The sequence below is a fragment of the Malaclemys terrapin genome, chromosome 2 (genome assembly GCF_027887155.1).
Source record: "Malaclemys terrapin pileata isolate rMalTer1 chromosome 2, rMalTer1.hap1, whole genome shotgun sequence".
Lineage (NCBI taxonomy): Eukaryota > Metazoa > Chordata > Testudines > Emydidae > Malaclemys > Malaclemys terrapin.
In genome coordinates, this window is record NC_071506.1 from 241,527,086 (window position 1) to 241,549,130 (window position 22,045).

General features: G+C 42.2%; 1 protein-coding gene across 2 annotated transcripts in view; it reads left to right on the forward strand.

The window, feature by feature from the left end:
* Positions 1-22,045, forward strand: part of CDK6 (cyclin dependent kinase 6) — a 190,317-nt gene that overhangs the window by 35,989 nt on the left and 132,283 nt on the right. For both annotated transcript variants that reach the window (XM_054020458.1, XM_054020459.1), the window contains exon 3: positions 8,893-9,028. In XM_054020458.1, coding sequence (XP_053876433.1) covers positions 8,893-9,028 — 136 coding nt within the window. The remainder of the gene's footprint in view (positions 1-8,892; positions 9,029-22,045) is intronic.

A 22,045-nucleotide genomic window follows, 5' to 3' on the forward strand; every position in this document is an offset into this window, starting at 1 on the left:
AGAAGGGTATAATTTATAATGAGGTTATCTCATCAATAGGGGAGCTATCAAGCAAGAGGGTATACCTTGTGCTAGCTATCTTCTTCCAGTGGTAATTAACACAGGCAATGCTAGATGTAATTTTTTTATAGTATCAAAGACTTAAACAAGCTCTGCTTAAAATTTTCTATTTAGGGAGCATTTGTAGTTTGCAGAGATAATTATATCCTCTTTACTGCCTTCAGATGGGATGTGGGTGGGATTTTAGGCTTATTTAATTAACTGTAAAGCACTTTGAGATCCTCAGATGAAAGGTGGCATAGAAGTGCAAGATATTAGCATTATTATTACTCCATACAGTGATTAATAGACAAACAGCATTGCCCCTCATTCTTACAGTTCTTAAACTTAGCCGAGTACCTATTAACATGCATTTAGAATACCAGGATCAAATTAAATACAATTGGTAAAAATGAAACAGAATATTGGTATTTGATTTCCCTCTAAAGGAAGCTTGTAGTAATATACATTGCTTCTACATCTGACACAGTGAAATCTTGTTTAAAACAAACAAACAAACTGAATTACAACCCTTCAGTGGTTGAAAGGGCAGTTTTGTCAATGTATTAAATACCTGGCAAAAAAAGGTGTTTTAATTTTTTTTAAAGTAAATGTAAGCAAACACAAAGGAATCATACAGTTGGAAATATTTTCCAGTGTTTATGTTCAGATGTTCAGACCTGTCTGGCTCCTCTCTGTTTGCATGTGTTGGGGTTATAGGTAGTCCGTCTACATTCCACATTGATTCATATAAATATATTACAGATTATTAACCTCCAGCCAAATACCAGGGAATTTTGCTTTTCAGAACGGTTAGTGACTTTTCACAAAACTTATTTTCTATTCAGAGGCATCCATCTTCTTTATATTGTCCCATTAAGGGAATTATAAAGAGAATAATATTTGTTCCAGGGCTTTTGCTGCTGTAGCCAATATCAGCCCAATAAATATATGTTCTCATGTTCATCTGATTAATATTTATTCATATGATTAATTAGATGAAAATAAGTTTCTTATGGAGAGGCGGAGCCTCTCTCTGTTAAAATTGCACCAAGCTTCTATTCTGCAGCCCATATAAGTCTGGCTCAGAAAATACTCTGATCTAAAAACTGCCATATTTGTTGTGAAAACAAAGAATGTTTCTGTAAAAAAAAATGAATCAAAATGATGTTTAAATTGTAGGTCATTTAAAAATCACCCTGATTTAAAATATTAACTTTTCCCTGTTTCTTTGTGTTCTTCCAATTCAGAACCACTTGTTACTATTCCTTCAAATTTACCTGACAGTTCAATCTCCTTGGACACTCATGTGCTAGCTGTATTTAATGTAAATAGGTGTTTTTTAGCAAAGTTATTAAGGTTTTTTTGTTGTGGGTCTTTTGGGGGCACAATTCTGATCTGATGGATGTCAAAAGAGCTCTTTTGCCATTGTCTATAGTTAGAACAGAATTGGGCACAAAGGGCCATATCCTCAGCTGGTATAAACTGGTGTTGTTCCATTGATGTCAGCTGAGCTACATTGATTTATACTAGCTGAGGATTTGACTCTATATTTGTGAGAGAATATGTTCCCTCTGTTGGCTTTAATGAACTGTTACCAACAATATTCCTTGAGCTCCAATGCTGGAGGCCTGGGTTATTAGAGCTGTTAGAACCAAGACAGTAATGTCCATTCTTTGCGTGTAAGTTCGGTTATGGAGCACGGATAACCTCCACGGTCCCATTATAAAGCCGATTTTGATTCTCCTTGCAACTCCAGTAAAGAAGCCTTTTGCTCATTTTTAGGTTTAAGTCTTATTGCCAACTAGAACATTTTCTGAACATTTTGCTTAAATGGAGTAGGAACTTCTTGAAACCATAAAAGGAGGAGAAATTGTTACAAAACCTCTGTTTCTTTGTGTCCTTTGATTTCCCCAACAAAATCCTAATATGCTACAAAACGTGAAACCGAGTTTTATACTGACTCATGCAATAGGCAGTTTTCAAGCACAATAACAATTTTAAAAATTGCCAGTATTTGAAAATGAGACCTGATATTTTGTCATTAAAGCTGTTAGGGGGTATAAAGGGCATCACAGAGAGAATTTTCAGTGTTTATCTGTGAACAAGACAGGACTACTATTCAGAAGTGAAAGGAAATGAAACTCTTTGTTGTGTTAAAATTATTCTTCATCAAAATGTGTCTTTGGCCTAAGACATCCATTTTGAAAATGGAATAACTAAGAATTCAAGTTTAAGTGATTAGCCAGAGATTGTAGGCAATATTTATTAAAACTGGGGCCAGAACCCTGAAGTGGTAGACCCATAAGAGCATCCAGTAGTGCTCAATGCCTCTCTTACATATTGGTTCAAATCTTTGAACTTAGGCCAGCTGTAAAATGGAGATAATAATGCTAAACCACCTTTATAAAATATTTTGAGATCTACAGATGAAAAAACACTAAATAAGTGAAAAGCATTTTTCTTACCCATATTTTTCAGATGGGATAACTTCAGTGACTAGGAGGGAGGCACTCTGGCTTAGTCCAGTGGTTCTCAAACTTATTTGATCGTGCCCCGCTTCTTTGTGTCTGGAGTAGTTTACATCCCACCACCCGGGCACCCAGTCAGCAGCTACCACTCTCCAGCCACCCACAGGCTCCCAGCTTAAGGCAGTGCCGCCGTCAGCAGCAGTGGAGAAGTAAGGGTGGCATGGTATGGTATTATCACCCTTACTTCTCTGTCAGCAGTGCTGCCTTCAGAGCTGGGCATCTGACCAGCTCTGAATGGTTGCAGTAAGTTATTATTATTATTATTTTTTTTTGCTAAAGCTCCTCACACACCCCAGAATAAATTCTGAGACCTCTAGGGGGTGCACCCCCCCAGTTTGAGAACCTCTGTCCTAGTGCACTAGGCATTACTGTGGAACCAGCATATCAGGAGTGTAGTCGTGGATCTAAGGGTATGTCTACACTACGGGATTAATCCGAATTTATATAATTCGAATTTGGGAAACAGATTGTATAAAGTCGAATGTATGCGGCCACACTAAGCACATTAATTCGGCGGTGTGCATCCAAGTATCGGGGCTAGCGTCGATTTCTGGAGCGTTGCACTGTGGGTAGCTATCCCATAGCTATCCCATAGTTCCCGCAGTCTCCCGCGCCCATTGGAATTCTGGGTTGAGATCCCAGTGCCTGATGGGACAAAAAACATTGTCGCAGGTGGTTCTGGGTACAGCCTCCCCTCCTCCCTCCCTCCCTCCCTGCATGAAAGCAACGGACGGCAGACAACCATTTAGCGCCTTTTTTCCTGGGTGAACACTGCAGACTCCATACCACGGCAAGCATGGAGCCCGCTCAGCTCAAGACAGCAGTCATGAACATTGTAAACACCTCGCGCGTTCTCGTGGAGTTTATGCTGAGCCAGGACCAGAAAAACGAGGCGAGGAGGCAGCGGCAGCGGCGGCGGCAGCACAGCGACAAGCATGATGAGGACATGGACACGGACACAGAATTCTGTGAAACCACGGGCCCCGGTGCTTTGGAGATCATGTTGTTAATGGGGCAGGTTCTATCCATGGAACGCCGATTCTGGGCAAGGGAAACAAGCACAGACTGGTGGGACCGCATAGTGTTGCAGGTGTGGGATGATTCCCAGTGGCTGCGGAACTTTCGCATGTGTAAGGGCACTTTCATAGAACTTTGTGACTTGCTGTCCCCTGCCCTGAAACGCCAGAATACCAAGATGAGAGCAGCCCTCACAGTTGAGAAGCGCGTGGCGATAGCCCTGTGGAAGCTTGCAACGCCAGACAGCTACCGGTCAGTCGGGAATCAATTTGGAGTGGGCAAATCTACTGTGGGGGCTGCTGTGATGCAAGTAGCCAAAGCAATCACTCAGGTGCTGCTACGAAAGGTAGTGACTCTGGGAAATGTGCAGGCCATAGTGGATGGCTTTGCTGCAATGGGATTCCCTAACTGTGGTGGGGCGATAGATGGAACCCATATCCCTATCTTGGCACCGGAGCGCCAGGGTACCCAGTACATAAACCGCAAAGGGTACTTTTCAATGGTGCTGCAAGCACTTGTGGATCACAAGGGACGTTTCACCAACATCAACGTTGGCTGGCCGGGAAGGGTTCATGACTCTCGCGTCTTCAGGAACACTACTCTGTTTAAAGGGCTGCAGCAAGGGACTTACTTTCCGGACCAGAAAATAACCGTTGGGGATGTTGAAATGCCAATAGTTATTCTTGGGGACCCAGCCTACCCCTTAATGCCATGGCTCATGAAGCCATACACAGGCAGCCTGGACAGGAGTCAGGAGCTGTTCAACTACAGGCTGAGCAAGTGGAGAATGGTGGTAGAATGTGCATTTGGCCGTTTAAAAGGTCGCTGGCATTCATTATTGACTCGCTCAGACCTCAGCCAAACCAATCTCCCCATTGTTATTTCTGCTTGCTGCGTGCTCCACAATCTCTGTGAAAGTAAGGGGGAGACCTTTATGGCGGGGTGGGAGGCTGAGGCAAATCGCCTGGCTGCTGATTACGCGCAGCCAGACACCAGGGCGATTAGAAGAGCACACCAGGAAGTGCTGTGCATCAGAGAAGCTTTGAAAACCAGTTTCATGACTGGCCAGGCTACAGTGTGAAATATCTGTTTGTTTCTCCTTCATGAAAACCCGCCCCCTTTATTGACTCATTCTCTGTAAGGAACCCACCTTCCCCCTTCCCCCAGCTTGCTTTCAAACCAAATAAAGTCACTATCATTTAAAAATCATTTATTCTTTATTAATAGATTATAAAAAGAGGGAGGGAACCCGGGTGGGGTTTGGGAGGAGGATCGGTGGGAAAGAAAAGGCCACTAAAAAAAGGTTAAAAAAATGACAGCCTTTTGCTTGGGCTGTCCACTGGGGTGGAATGGGAAGGTGTACGGAGCCTCCCCTCCCGCGTTCTTACACGTCTGGGTGAGGAGGATATGGAGCATGGGGAGGCGGGAGGGGGGTTCAGGAGCTGTAGCGGCACTCTGTTTTCCTGCAGCCGTTCCTGAAGCTCCACCAGACGCCGGAGCATGTCTGTTTGCTCACGCAGCAGCCCCAGCGTTGCATCCTGTCTCCTCTGATCTTCCTGCCGCCACCTCTCATCTCGAGCATCTGTCCTGTCCTCACGTTGGTCCCTCCTGTCCTCACGTTGGTCCCTCCTGTCCTCACGTTCACTGGCTTCTTTCCTATACTTTGAAACCGTGTCCTTCCACTCATTCAGATGAGCTCTGTCACTGCGGGTGGATTCCATAATTTCTGAAAACATCTAGTCTCGTGTCTTCTTTTTCCGACGCCTTATCTGTGATAGCCTTCGGGATGGAGGAGGGAGGCTTGAAGAATTTGCAGCTGCTGTAGGGAGGGGAAAAAAGAGAGAATTTTTTAAAAAGATACATTTTGCAGAACAATGCTTATACTCTTTCACGGTGACCAACACTATTCACATTACATAGCACATGTGATTTCTGTGCAAGGTCGCATTTTGCCTCTTAATACTGAGTGCCTGTGGCTTTGCTGCTAGAGATCACAGGTCCGGGCAACAGAATTCGGCTTGCATGCGGCCATGGTAAGCCATTGTCTTTCGGCTTCTGCGCCCTCCTTTCCCACATACCAAGCAAAGCCCGTAGAGTGCTGCGGTTTTTCTGTTAACATTCAGCAGCAGCAGAAAACAAACTAACCACCCCACCCCCCATCCAATTCTCTGGATGATCGCTTTATCCCTCCCCCCACCGCGTGGCTGGTATCAGGGAAGATCCCTGCAGGAACCAAACTAACCCCCCCCTCCCGCCATGAATTCTCTGGGATGATCGCTGTACCCCTCCCCCCACCGCGTGGCTGGTATCAGGGAAGATCCCTGCAGGAACCAAACTAACTCCCCCCCCCCCCCCCCCCCCCGCCGCTCCCCTCCCGCCATGAATCCTCTGGGATGATCACGGTACCCTTCCCCCCACCGCGTGGCTGGTAACAGGGAAGATCCCTGCTAGCCAAACGCGAAAAGCTCAGGGCCAATTTCCCATCTGCGCTTGGCTAACTGCAGGGAAGGATTTATTTTCAGCCACAGGCAAACAGCCCAGTAGGAACGGCCATCTCTGTCCCCTTAATTAAGTTCCCGTATTTCAATCAAGTTACCATGAGTGATATCACTCTCCTGAGGATTACACAGCAAGATAAAGAACGGATGTTGCTTGAATGCCAGCAAACACCGGGACCATACGCTGCCAGGCTTTGTCAGGCAATGATACCAGATTACTTGCTGCAAGCATGGCGTGGTCAAGTGTCCTACCATGGAGGACGGAAGAAGGCTGCACTGCCCAGAAACCTTGTGGCAAGGCTTTTGGGGTACCTCCAGGAGAGCTTCATGGAGATGTCCCTGGAGGATTTCCGCTCCATCCCCAGACACGTTAACAGACTTTTCCAGTAGCTGAACTGGCCGCGAATGCATCCCAAGTTCTCAGGGCAAAGTAATCATTAAAAACCGCTTGCTTTTAAAACAAGTTTTATATTTTAAAAGGTAAACTCACCTGAGGTCCCTTCCATGAGGTCATGGTCTTGGATACTGGCTTGGGAGGGTTGGGAGGGTACTTCAGTCAGGCTGAGAAAAAGATCCTGGCTGTTGGGGAGAACGGAATGCTGTGTGCTCTCTGCAAGCTCGTGCTCGTCCTCCTCCTCCTCCTCCTCCTCTTCCCCATCCGCAGAATCCTCAGGTGTAGCTGATGAGACTATCCCCGACCCGGAATCCACGGTCACAGGTGAGGTAGTGGTGGCGGCCCCCCCTAGAATTGCATGCAGCTCGGCGTAGAAGCGGCATGTCCGCAACTCTGACCCGGAGCGACCGTTTGCCTCCTTTGTTTTTTGATAGGCTTGTCTGAGCTCCTTGACTTTCACACGGCACTGATCTGAGTCCCTATTGTGGCCTCTCTCCATCATGCCCTTGGAGATTTTTTCAAAAGTTTTGGCATTTCGTCTTTTAGAACGAAGTTCTGCTAGCACTGAATCCTCTCCCCATATAGCGATCAGATCCAGTACCCCCCGTACGGTCCATGCTGGTGCTTTTTTTCGATTATCAGCCTGCATGGTTACCTGTGCTGATGAGCTATCTGTGGTCACCTGTGCTCTCCATGCTGGGCAAACAGGAAATGAAATTCAAATGTTCGCGGGGCTTTTCCTGTCTACCTGGCCAGTGCATCCGTGTTTAGATTGCTGTCCAGAGCGGTCACAATGATGCACTGTGGGATAGCTCCCGGAGGCCAATACCATCGAATTGCGGCCACACTATCCCTAATTCGAAATGTTAAAATCGATTTTGGCACTACTTCGCTCGTCGGGGTGGAGTACAGAAATCGATTTAAAGAGCCCTTTATTTCGAATTAAATGGCGTCGTTGTGTGGACGGGTGCAGGGTAACTTCGAATTAACGCTGATAAATCCGAATTAAAGTCGTAGTGTAGACCAGGCCTAAGAGTAAGGAAATTATTAATTAAGGACCTCATTAATCTTATACTGCCCCTACAATAAACAAGCGTGTTATTCTTATTGGGTATAAAATAAATGCATATTTTATCACTACAATCGTAATTTTGTCCCAAAATAAATATTTTTTCACCACTAATCTCAAAATAGTGTCATCGGTTTTCTATCAAACTACATATTCTTTTTCTCAAGAATAGCAATTACGTGTATTTTAGAAAAAAAATCTACTATCAATTGATGAATATATTGACTGATTTTGTTTCATGTTTCACACAGGAAGGCAATCAAATCTATACTTTTTAAAATAACACTTGTAATTAAAAAAAAACAATTTAAAAAGATAGTATCAGATTACCCCATCTCATTTGAAAGCCAGTAATTAGATAATTTCCCCATGGGATTGTAGCAGAGGAGGGCCCTGAGGAAGGGTTTGACAGAAGAGAAAGCAATGACCCTCCATATCATTTAGAGGGAGACATTCCATACAGAAGGAGTTGCATATAAGGAGGCACAGAAATGTGTGAGAGAAACAGGCGGACATAGATCACTGGCTAGAGGAGCTGGGAGGAGTATCAGTAAGAAACAAGAGTAGACAAGGAAGAAGAGTGAGAGCTGTGAAGAGCTTTGAAAATGAGGGGAAGAAACTTTGAACCTGATGCTTTGAAAGAGGGTGAGAAAGCAGAGGATTTAAATAAGAGAGTAATGTGTTCAGAATGATGAGAAAGGAAGAATATCTTAGCAGCTGTATTTTGCATAAAAGGATTTTTATAAACTCAATTTCCTGACTCTTTCCTGGTTTTAGCAATTTACAAGATTAATCAGTGCAAAAATACTGTTTCTGTAGATCAGAGGAGAAGGAGAATGTGATTCTAAACTAAGTGACAAATCATGTAATGATGTACGTTGGAGGGGTGTGGGAAGAAATTAATAGGTGCATAAAAGCAGTAAGCTTCTTTGTTTCTCAAAAAAGTCACTGTTGACATATTTCCTCTTGAAGAAGAATGAAAGGGGAGCAAACGTGGCGGGAGGTAGAGAACATGTATATAAAATCAAATAATTTTCTGTATTCTGTTAACTGTAGTTGTGTCTTGATCAGAATCGATCATCTCCTCACCTAACTACTACTCTTTGATCATGCTGTGAAATTGTAATACTTGTGATTTCAGAATCCAAACATGAAATTTGAATGTGATGTCACAAATAATTGATCATCACTTGAATCATCAAGAGCCACAGACTGTCCCTGCTTTGGAAAGTTCTTTCTTTGCTCCACATTTTACAGCAAATGGAAGCATACATGTGTGAGCTGTAAGGTACTGCTTCACTGGTTTCCGTCAACTTATCTCCTCTTTCCTTTTCCTCCTCTCAGGTTATTTGATGTATGCACAGTGTCACGAACAGACAGAGAGACCAAACTAACACTAGTGTTTGAACATGTCGATCAAGACTTGACCACTTACTTGGATAAAGTTCCGGAGCCTGGAGTGCCTACGGAAACTATAAAGGTACCGAAGAAGGATTTTTTTCCCTTCATAATTTTAGGAAATATTATTATGTAAAGACAAAGGGCTTAATCATAAGGTTCTTACTCAGGCAAGCTACCTTTTGCTTCAGTGGGAGTTTGCATGAGTGAGGGCTGAGTAAAAGGTGAGTAATCACCTAATTAGGACTTGAGTTCTAGTGTACCAGTTACTGAACCACAGATCAGTGCAACTTTTATTATGGAAATGTTCATACTTGTTTTCCTTTGGTTTTGGATTTTATGTTCCTCCTTTCCCCTCCCCCCCCCCCATGACACCCCACCTCCTCATCCCACTGTTTCCCTTTAATCCTCCCAGATCTTAATTTACCATTGGAAGTAATCAAATACCTTCACTTACAGTAGTGGTTCCCACCACCCTAGGGCAGGTTATTCCTTAACTGTCCACTTCATGGTTACTTGAACCGTCCTCTGAAGCAGCAGTTAATGGCCAGTGTCAGAGACAGAACACTGGACTAAATGGGTCCCTGATGTGATCTATTATAACAAGTCCTACTCTCCTATTCCTTTTTTCTGTTGTGGCTTTTTCTTTATTTTTTTTATTTTTTTTTTATTCTTTTCTTTTTCTTTTTTAACTGATTCTCTTTCCTGCCTGCACTTACTAGAAAACTACATACAGCTCTCAAGATGGAAGGCATTCATTGTTGATTCTGTGTACCTGAGACCCCTGTGTACTTGCAGCTGAGCTCAGTGTTACCAAACAAAGCTTAGGTTGGCATATTTCTATCCTATGCATGTGAATTACTCCCATGGCAAGCTGCATTACCTGCATTTGGTGGGGAGGGATAGCTCAGTGGTTTCAGCATTGGCCTGCTAAACCCAGGGTTGTGAGATCAATCCGTGAGGGGGCCATTTAGGGATTGGGGGCAAAAATCTGTCTGGGGATTGGTCCTGCTTTGAGCAGGGGGTTGGACTAGATGACCTCCTGAGGTCCCTTCCAACTCTGATCTTCTACGATTACAAACTACTGTAGGAGCAGGAATGGATGGTGGGTGGCTTTCAAGGAGCTGCCTAGTGGTTTATGCATGGCAGTTTGTTTGTGGTGAGGGATATGGTCAGAGTGGATCCAAAGTCATGTAGTTTTCCCTTCCTGTGTGCATTAGTATGCTGCCTTCCTAGGAAGGCCTCTCCCCAAGTTAGGAAATACTGATTTAAATGTATTAACTCCATAGCTTTCCCCCCCTCTTCCTGGGGGTTGCCATAGTAAAGCTACACATTGAGGACTGCAGTTTGAACCTGATCAAAATATTCAAATAGGGGAATAGAAGCAGGGGGATTGATTGATATTAAAATTTCCTACCTCATGGTTATGCCTGATAAGTGTTTTGCTTTCTTCTGTGATAAGAAACAACTTTTGCTTCTAAGGAAGGATTCTCTTGCTACTGTACTAGTAATTTTTGGAGGTGTATTGTGTCTTCTTAAGCTGGCAGGACTCCTAGGGAAATAAAGCAGTAGCGGAGGAGAAACGGGGAGGGGGAATTCACTTAAATTTTTTTATTATTCCACTAATTTTTGTTAACATTGGCAACCTAAGTGACTTTTTTGACCTTTGGGTCTGAAATCATACAGTTCAGAGACCGATCGTTTTACTTATCAAAGCCACAAAAAGTGTAACTTCAGGCAGTTCCAGTAGTTTTATTTTTGTAAGCAATCTTCTTGCATAAATGTTAAATTAAAAAAATGAAAACAGCTGGATTCAGCCTCAGCAGTGGATTGAAATGTAACTCACATATTACAAAGATATCATGTTCTAATGCTTTTAGGGTTCTACTCTTCGCTGAGATTTTCAGGGCTGCTGAAGGGGTCTGGTCATTTAATCCTCATTAAAATGTAATTAGTTAATTAGTATTAATGGGAATTGAGTGTCCCAACACCCTAAGTGGATTTAAAAAAATCTCACCTTTGTTTTTTAATCCTATTTCTTTCAGTACTTATATAGTACTTGCTCATATTTCTTTCCGTACTTATATGCAATAGTCTGAGGCAAATGGGGAAAAAAGAATATTGGCCTATAACCTTGTGTGCCATTTTTTTCAAAACCTGGTTCTAAAATTGCATCTGCAAACATGAAATTCTGCTTGGGAATTAAATACTTGTGCAGGCAATTACTGGTGTGTTGTGTATGGACATTGCAACTCAGGTGATGGATTATGATCATGTAATCCGTGACTTCCTGCAACCTCCGTGACTTCTGCAGCGGCCAGTGTGGCTGACCCTAGGGCTGCCCAAGCAGCTGGCCCTGGGGACAAGCACACCGGTTGCTGCTAGAGCGGCTCTGCAGCCAGCCACATCAACCACTGCTGGAGTGGTCCCAGCCCCTGACCCAGCCACACTGGCTGCTGCTCTGGTGGCGTTGGACTGCAGGCTCCTGGGACTGCCCGAGCAACTGGCCCCCAGGACTGCCTGAGCAGCGGCCGATGCGGCTGGCTCCAGGAACCTCCTTAGCAGTAGTATCTTTCCCCTCCCCTCCCCTCCCCTCCCCTCCCCTCCCCAAAACAACAACAACAACAAAGATTCTATCAGGCGTATTTATGGTAGAAGACATGAACAGGTCACAGGCTGTGATTTTTTTGTTTCTTGCCCGTGACCTGTCCATGACTTTTACTAAAATACCCATGATTTAAATTGTAGCCTTAATCATGATAATTTGGAGCTATAAAGCATGTGAAGGAGAACAGTCCAGCCATTTTAAATGAGCAGGCTCAGTTCTGTCCACTTATGCCTATGTAAATTTCATTGCAGTCAGTGGAGTAAATCAGAGCAAAATTTGGCTTGTGATGTCTACCAAAGCCAGTTTAATGGATAAAGGAAAAAATCCATCTAATGTTTACATGATCCCTTTTCCTGATTTCAGCATTTACATGTGTTGGTTTATGAACTCTATGTGGCACAGGAAGAGGGAAACCAAGGAATCTATACTTCAACCTGGTGGTGTAAATTCCAGCTCAAGAAGACATAACTGCAGTAGCTGTGATCAAGCTAATGCACTAAGAATAGAAATGTGGCTGCCATGGTGCAAGCAAAATGAGAGACTAGCCACCGACGTATATTCCTAGCATCTTGGTTAGGATCCTGCTTGTGCCACGGTGGCGACATTTCTATTTTTAGAGAGCTAGGACAAGTATGTCTCCTCAAGCAGGAATTTACACCTCCAGCGCCAGTTTAGGCATACCTCTATTTTCTTAATTGTACCTTGTTACTGTGACTATAAAAGGGCCCAACCCTGCAAACTTCTGTTCACATGAGCAATGCTCAGCTAGTGCAGTTGAAGCCACTCAGGCTTGCTCATGCAAGTAAAAGTTCGCAGGTAGGGTTGCCAACTTTCTGATTGCAGAAAACTGAACACCCTTGCCTCGCTCCTGTCCCTTCTTTGAGGCCCTGGCCCCGCTCACTCCATCTCCCCTCCCTCCATCGCTTGCTCTCCCCTATCTTTGCTCATTTTCACCGGGCTAGGGCAGGGGGTTGGGATTCGGGCTCCAGATGGGGGTGAGGGCTCTGGGGTGGGGCCGGGGATGAGGGGTGTGGAGAACAGGAGGGAGCTCTGGGCTGGAGGGTGAGGCTGAGGAGTTTGGAGTGTGAGATCCACAAAGGTTTGTGAAGCACTTAATTCCCATTGATTTTAGTGCGAGTTTGGTGCCTAAATACCTTTAAGGATCTAGGCCTAGGAGTCTAAATCCCATTTATTTTCAAAATAGTCATAGGCACTTAGGAGCCTACATCTCACTGAAAGCCTGCTAAGTGCCTAAGTCACTAGTGTAATACAATCATTGCTCCTTTCTTTGTACCCTGTGAATTCCGCTCTGTCTGTGTTAGTATCAAGTAATGTATCACTTCTTAGTAAATTAAAATGAAGATGTAGCTTCTCAGAAAACAAGCCAGTTTTCTGAGTTGTGCTGTGAGTCATTAGACCTCTGCCACAGACGCATGTACTCTGATCAGGTTTGAGATGCGGAGCAGATGTTGCACAATCACGTGATACTGAAAACAAGGTGAGAAATTCCAGGAATAAATACACCACAGTGATGATGAAACTGCTGTAAGAAGAAAAAAAGTCTTCAGTGTGGCCTGTATCTAACAACATTGTTAAAAGAAACTCCTTAAAAAGTGTCACTGCATTAATGAGCCTACTCAAATGCTCATGTTGTACGACATAAATAAATGCTTGATGAGTTGGATTTCTAAAATTGTCCTGCTAATATTTTATAGTGAGGAAAAGAAGCAAAACCTTTTTAGGCATTGAGAGTCCGGTTATATATATATATATATATATGCACATTATAGGGCAACATAAAATGATTTGAAGTGATTTATTATTTTGGAGGACTACTTTTAAATCAAAAAGTTTATTCTCTTAATACGAGGGCTGTTATGCCTCCTACAACGGCAAGCTGGCTGGAAAGATGGAGAGAAAGGAAGCATACCACACAAATGTCAGGTTCTAGAGGCATTATGCTGTCAATAACATGCTTTCTGGGTGGTGGATACAGGAGAGGTTCCCCTTAATGGTAGTGTAGCCAGCTCTTCTCCAGACTGCAGCAGTTCCTACAAACATGGAGGCACAATCATGTCTACCTCTTTGCCGCACCCAGATGGCCCCTCTGGAGCCACTGATGCTGTCCACAGTGTGAGGTCTCCAATCCACAGCTTGTTCTCCTTACATCAATGGCCAAATTTTGTCTGTGCTGGGGGAAAATGACTCTTTCTCTATAGTGCCCATCACAGTTGTAACTAAGGCCTGCTCTTACCTCTCCGTTAAGGCACTAGTACTTTTACTACCACAATTTGGATGATCTAATTTTTTTTTTTTGGGAGAGTCCTGCTATTCATTTTTAATGAGTGGACATACTCCAAACCCTAATTATTTCCAAATTCAAACACTCAGAAAATGGAAAAAAAAAACTCTCCTATTTCCTGTGGTGCCCTAATCTATGCCTGCCCAGAACCCTAATCACTTCCAAACTCAGGAGCTCATAAAAATGTGAAGCACTCCAATAATTTTAAAGCACTATGTCCACTCTAGTGTGATTTAAAGTCATTTGAGTGCTTCACATTTTTTTTTATGAGTGAATAAAAGCAACCTGACTGTATTAATAATTTGAGCCTCTAAATATAATTAAATGAAATTGTAAATGTTGTTGTGTAAAGAGGTCTACCAAATAATCACAAAATAAAGGTCTGATGGCAGGAGAGAGCTACAAGTGTGTAAGGGCTTGCTTGACCCATCATCTTTTGAAGTCAGAGGGAGGATTTCCATTGATTTCAAGGTGCATTGGATCAGGGACCGTAACTCATCTTTCTTCAGCAAGATGATGGAAATAAAGATAAACCAAATAGATTCTCAGTTGTAGTCAAGAGCTAACAACCATTGAAAAGGCTTACCTCCTTTTGCTCTAATTGCAAGGAGCATTTTTTTGATCCTGCCTTCCGTAACATACATATAGAGCAACTAGGGCTATCGATTAATCGCAGTTAACTCACGCGATTAGCTCAAAAAAATTAATCAAGATTAAAAAAATTAATCGTGATTAATTGCATTTTTAATCGCATTGTTAAACAATAGAATACCGAATGAAATTTATTAAACACTTTTGGATGTTTTTCTACATTTTCAAATATATTGATTTCAATTACAACACATAAATACAAAGTGTACACTGCTCACTTTATATTATTATTTTTGATTACAAATATTTGTATTGTAAAAATGATAAAAGAAATAGTGCAATTGCTTTATCGTGAAAGTGCAACTTACAAACATAGATATTTTTTTTTGTTACATAACTGCATTCAAAAACAAAACAATGTAAAACTTTAGAGCCTCCAAGTCCGCTCAGTCCTGTTTCTTGTTCAACCAGTTGCTAAGACAAAAAAGTTTGTTTACATTTATGGGAGATAATGCTGCCCACTTCTTATTTAAAATGTCACCAGAAAGCGAGAACAGGCATTTGCATGGGACTTTTGTAGCTGGCATTTACATGCCAGATATGATAAACATTCCCTTTCATGCTTTGGACATCATTCCAGAGGACGTGCTTCCGTGCTGATGATGCTCATTAAAAAACTGTGTTAATTAAATTTGTGACTGAACTTCTTAGGGGAGAATTGTATGTCTCCTGTTCTGTTTTACCTGCATTTCATGTTATAGCAATCTCAGATGATGACTCAGCACATGTTTGTTTTAAGAACACTTTCACAACAGATTTGACAAAACGCAAAGAAGTACCAACGTGAGATTTCTAAAAATAGCTACAGCACTTGACCCAGGGTTTAAGAATCTGAAGCGCTGTCGAAAATCTGAGAGGGATGAGGTCTGGAGCATGCTTTCAGAAGTCTTAAAAGAGCAACATTCAGATGTGGAAACTACAGAACCTGAACCACCAAAAAAGAAAATCAACCTTCTGCTGGTGGCATCTGACTCAGATAATGAAAATGAACATGCACCGATTCACACTGCTTTGAATTGTTATTGAGCAGAACCCGTCATCATTCCAGACGACATGAAGTTGGAAGCATGAAGGGACATATGAATCTTTAGCACATCTGGCATGTAATTGCAATTAATTTTTTTTAATCGCTTGACAGCCCAAATAGCGACGTGTATATTTGAAATAAAATTAAATTTAAAACAATCTACCAAAACAGGACACTCCACTACACTTGCTTCTCCCCGGGGGAGAGGATGAGAGAACAAACAACATGTGACAGCTGTTAGTCATGTTGCTTAATGGGCTGCTGAAAGGTGCTCAGATACTACAGTGATGAATATGGAATAAGAACCTTCATGGAATGGAATGGAATGGAATGGAATAGAAGGAGATGAGGTAAGGTTCCACTGGTAAACCAGCAATGATGGGTTTCCATGAAGTCAGGAAAAGAAGACCATTTCTGGCATATCAGGAAAACTCACACACTTCCTCCAATTAATTTACACCAACGTTTAATTTATATGAGCATTTTTTTCTTGATGCCTGTACCTGCCTAATAAGCATAATGACTAGTTCCACTTTGTGATATTGTCATGGATTTGATTTTCCATTTTTGGTGGTGAGGAAAGGTTGCTGAGGGGATGGTTGGGTGTGGTGGGAGGGTTATTTGTATGCCTGTCTTTTTAACATAAGCACTTAGCGCCTTAGGTAGACAGTGAGTTATTTGTATAACTTGAAAATAAAAAGAATAAAATAAATACATAAATAATTTCTGGTTATATCATTGATTATGAAGGTTAAAGTTTACCTTGGTTAAAGTCCGCACAGACTTAAAACTTTTCAAGACTCCTTAAACAGTGAAAGGTACTATAGTATTCACCACTCTCTCACTCTTTCTGGTAAATAGAATTATGACTTAGGCATAGTAAAACTGTAATATTGCAAACACGGGAGATCAGATTCAGCTCTCCATTAAATGAATGTAAATCCAGAATAATGCCATTGATTTCAGTGAAGTTATTTCAGATTTATACTAGTGTAAATAAGAGCAGAATTTGGTCCATTTAATTTAACTTGCATGTTTATTTTGGTGCATTTAAGAGAATATGATTTAATTTCTGTTACCTCAAAGGAGCTGGAAATTATAACTGTGATGGAAGAAAGCTTCTGGCTCTTAATATTCTGGATGCCTTTAAGAGATAGGTAAAGGCTACAGTGACTGGATAGAGATTACTTGTGAAGCTGGTATTTTTATTGCTAGCATATCACTGTAGTGATTGTCACTGCAAGCTCTGGAGTGAATCCACCTTATTGATTAGTCTTGTTATAGTTGGTATGGCAACACCCATTTTTTCATGTTCTGTGTGTGTGTGTGTGTGTGTATATATATATATATATATATATATATATATATATATATATATATATATCTTCCTACTGTATTTTCCACTGCATGCATCCAATGAAGTGGGTTTTAGCCCACGAAAGCTTATGCCCAAATAAATTTTTTAGTCTCTAAGGTGCCATACGTACTCCTCATTCTTTTTGCTGATACAGACTAGCACGGCTACCACTCTGAAATAATTTATCTGTATTCTAAACTTTTCTAACAAGAGATTTATCTCTGTCTTTGGTAAATTAAGTCAAATTGTGACAGACCCTTACATGGGTATGCAATGTGGAGGTCATGCAAAGAGTCATCCCAACCTCTCCCCCTTTAATTTTTGTGCAGAGGCTATTCACAGGTGTAGTCCCTTTGCTTGAGGGAGATCAAGGACTTTTTTTTTTTTTTTTTTTTTTTTTTTTTTGCTATTTCCATTAATGTGAAAAATCCAAAAAAATATATTTCCAGCAAAAATGTAAATATCTAAGAGCAGGAGAAAAGGGGGATCCATTGGCCATTATTTAGGAGGACACTATTCCAACTGCCTAGAAGCAGAAGGGTTATGCTCCCCAGCTACAGCAAAAGATGGTGGAAGCAGCCAGAAACAGCAACTTTGGCTCCCTAGCTTTCCTGGGGGGGAATCAGAGAGGGAGTATATGTCTGGAGCAGGTTATTATAACCTCTGGTTTTCTGTAGGCCCTAAAGTGTAAGACAGGGAAATGTCATAGGGATAACAATTAGATCCCAAGGAGTGTATGATAGGGTTACCATATTTTAATTTTTAAAAAGGAGGACACTCCACACTCCCCCGGCCAAGTGTCCGCGCCCCCGGCTGAGCACCACACCGGCCCCGGCCCCCGGCCGAGCACCGCACCAGCCCCGGCCGAGCACCGCACCCCTCGCCCCCGACTGAGCACCGCACCCCTCGCCCCCGACCGAGCACCGCGCTGCCCCCAGCCCTACACCCCCGGCCCGGACCCCGGCCGAGCACTGCGCCGCCCCCGGCTCCGCACTGCCGGCCCCAGCCCCAGCGGCCCCGGCCGAGCACCGCCAGGCCCTCCCTCCCTATTTTCCCGGACATGTCCGGCTTTTTGGGATTTCCCCCCGAACGGGGATTTGAGGCCCAAAAAGCCGGACATGTCCGGGAAAATCCGGATGTATGGTAACCGTAGTGTATGACACTATGGCTGGAACTGGGAGCAAGGATCTGGAATTAAGTCCATTCTTCCTCTTCCCCACGCCATCCTGAGTTTAGGGGTGTGGGACTGTTGTTAGCACCAGTTTTCCTGCTAGGGCTGTGGGGTGTTTTATCACTTCTCTGCTGATTCTAGAGTCCCTCCCACTAGCTAAAATTCAGCTGCATTTTCTCTTTCTCTACACAAACATCCCTCACATCCAATGAGGCAGCTTCATTTAGTCTGGCTGCCACACCTCTCCATCTCCTCCAGTCAGGGACACCAGCTCCTCTTCCTCATACTGTAGAACGCTTCCTGTTTGTGGATGTTTTTGTTATTTTACACAAAACCCAAATGTGACTCTACAGGCCATGCTGAATTTGTGAAATATGCTGCTATAGAAACAAGTTCTGCAGTGATTTTCCAGGATCCAGCAATGGCACTATTTCCCCTCTCCCCCCCCCCCCCCCCCCCCCGCAAGACCTAGAAATAATTGTAGGTAGCATCTTCCAGGTGGTCGAATCTTAATTAGAATGAAGTCCATGCTTAGGTACAGTATTACCAATTCTTCGCTATAGACAAGAGAGCTAAGGAGAAGAGCTTCCAGACTGAGAGGTGCACTGGGAGATGTGGGCAGGTGATGGTTGTTTGACACCTCAGAATAGCCAAGAGTGTGTTAGGGAAAACTTGCAAATAATAGTAAAAGATATAGAATGCAAACTAAGAAAAGACTCTATTGTACATGCATGCTTCCCTCGGACATCAGATACCACAAAAGCATCATATACCCAAAGCAGGACTTCTCCTACTCTCTCCCACCGTCATCATTTCAGATATTTACACAACTTCTTCCTTTATTTATCACCGTGCTCTATAATCAACATACGGTTCATGTTACTAGTTTCTCAGGTTTCAAAGTGAAATAAATTGAGCTTTCTTCCACTTTGAGAATATCCCCTTTTTAAGAAGTCCAAACAAAGACACACATTATTAGTAAGTTAGTAAGCAGCTGCCAGAAAACAGAAAATTAGGAATGGAGTCATGAGTGAAATAATAGAGATACTGTTTGGTGCTTAACCCTTTGTGTGATGGGGAAAAAACTTCAGTAGAAAAGTGGCTGCTTAATCTATTTGTAACTTTGGTAAAGAATATCTGTTTTTTTTAATATTGAACACTTAGTACTACAGATACAGTGGGTCAAACCCTTCTGTGATGTAACCCTGTTGGCTTGCTTGGGTTACACCAGGGTGAATTTGGCCCAGTGCTATTCGCATTAGCTAGCGAGCAGTCTTTCATTTGATTTCATATACAGTGTGAAGAGTTTGCAATTAAGGGCCTAAATCTGTCCTAAATTGTTGGTAAATATCAATATTTTATGGTTTAATGACTTCCTTTCTTAATATACAGCTACACAGCAATGCCATTTATGTCACTGAACGAAACCCAGTTAAAACCCTGTCAGAACGTTTTGATTGAGTTCCGGATTTTGAAAGATGAACCCCAAATTTGATATCAAAGTTTGTGCGTTTCTCTCTTCTCCCCTCCCCCCCGCCCCTCCGCCATAACCAGACCCTAATGAGCTTAGGCCCTGATTCAGCAAAGTGCTTAAGTATCTGCCTTGCTTTAAGCATACGAGCAGTTCCAGATTTTAAGTGAAGTCAAACTAAAAGACTGCTCCCTAGCTGATGCTAATAACATCAAGCCAAATTAATCCCTGGTTTAACCTGCTGAAGTCAGTAGAGTTATTCCAGAGAAGGATTTGAACCATTGTCTCTATAGTCCCAGACTAGTCACATGCTTAGTGTTAAGCATGTGCTTAAATGCTTTGCCGGATCAGGGAAATAATCTCCCCTTGAAATCTACGTGGAAGCAGCATCAGTGGCATATGTCTATACAGCAAACTCTATGCATGAGCTAGTCTACCTGAACTAGCTTGACTCCATCAACTGTTGCTAAAAGCAGCAGTGCAGACAATGCAGTGCAGGTGTCAGAGTAGCTAGTTCAAGCCTATCATGGACCCTGGGAACAGATGTGGCTTGTACTACCTGATCTGAAACTCACTGTGTGCTATCTTCATTGCTATTTTTACCTGCATTAGCTAGATTCAGACTAGCTCATGTAGACTAACCCAGAGTCAGGGTATGTCTACACAGCAAAAGCTGTGCATGGAATAGTCTCCTGGATATATAGAAAAATGTTCAATAGTTTGTCATGATGGTAAACCCTGTAATATAATGGAAAAGGGCTTGAGGGAATCACAGCTACAAAAAAAGAATATCATAATGCAATATTGGCTTCATTTTTTTTAAATCATAACTTCTTTTTAGAGCCACAATAATTATTCCATTCGATTCTCAAGTGAACTTTTAGAATTCACAAATCTCAAAAGCTAATTTCTTTTTAATTCAGATAAATTCATTACAAGCTAGATGGTATATCTTTATTCATGTTGAGTAGTATCTGTTTCCACAAGTGGTCACATTTAAATCAATGGGAGTGCTTGTGGACTAAATTGTTTCCACAATCTGAGGCTAAATACACGAGACCTACAAACAGCAACATTGTCAAGGCTGCTTCCCCACTCTGAACTTTAGGGTACAAATGTGGGGGCCTGCATGAAAACTTCTAAGCTTAACTACCAGCTTAGATCTGGTCCGCTGCCACCACTTCCAAAGCTAATTCCCTTCCCTGGGTAGCCTTGAGAGACTCTTCACCAATTCCCTGGTGAATACAGATCCAAACCCCTTGGATCTTAAAACAAGGAAAAATCAATCAGGTTCTTAAAAAGAAGGCTTTTAATTAAAGAAAAAGGTAAAAATCATCTCTGTAAAATCAGGATGGAAAAATAACTTTACCGGGTAATCAAACTTAAAGAGCTCAGAAGACCCCCCTCTAGCCTTAGGTTCAAAGTACAGCAAACAGAGATAAACACTCTAGCAAAAGGTACATTTACAAGTTGAGAAAACAAAGATAAACTAACACGCCTTGCCTGGCTGTTTACTTACAAGTCTGAAATATGAGAGACTTGTTCAGAAAGATTTGGAGAACCTGGATTGATGTCTGGTCCCTCTCAGTCCCAAGAGCGAACAACTTCCCAAACAAAGAGCACTAACAAAAACCTTCCCCCCCCCCCCCCCCCCCAAGATTTGAAAGTATCTTGTCCCCTTATTGGTCCTTTGGGTCAGGTGTCAGCCAGGTTACCTGAGCTTCTTAACCCTTTACAGGTAAAAGGATTTTGGAGTCTCTGGCCAGGAGGGATTTTATAGTACTGTACACAGGAGAGCTGTTACCCTTCCCTTTATAGTTATGACAAACATGAAAAAAGAAATTGCGCCTAAGTACTTGTAAAATGTCCCCTTTCTCTGTCAAATGCAACAGAAAACTGCACACTGTAGCTTTAAATTGCCAAACATAATTTAAAAGTCATGTCAGCCATCTCTTTGGAGTGTTTCATATTCAAGCCAATAAATTCAGCTGCAGGACTATCTGTCCTCTGTTTTAGGATATGATAGTTATGTTGCATAACTGTGATTTAAGAATCTCCGAAGTCTCCAAAATGTTATAGTATTCTGTGCATGGAAATTCAGAGTAGTTTTCTCTTTACTTTCCCTGCAGGAAAGGGGACAGTACAATGGTGGGTTTTTAAAATCTAGTTTATGATTCAGTCTAAAATATTCTTTCATTTGAAATTAACTTCAGAGATTCCTGTTCTAACAAGTATAGTATCTATTTTATCAAAGACTTTTATTTTTAGAGAGAAATTTTGACAGCAGTACACTCCTCCTTTAATGTTACAAAGGAAAATGCTTGCTGTCCAAACCCAGACTCGTCAGTTTAATGGAAATGGTTCCAAAAGAATACGTAGGATGTTACAAATGTAAAATTAGTTTAATGAAAGAGTGTACAGATGTCTTTCACGTATTTTAAATAAAAAGGCTAATTTGAGATTCAAGAAAGTCAACAGTGATCTTTGAGCCATATGCTTGTTTTTACAATAG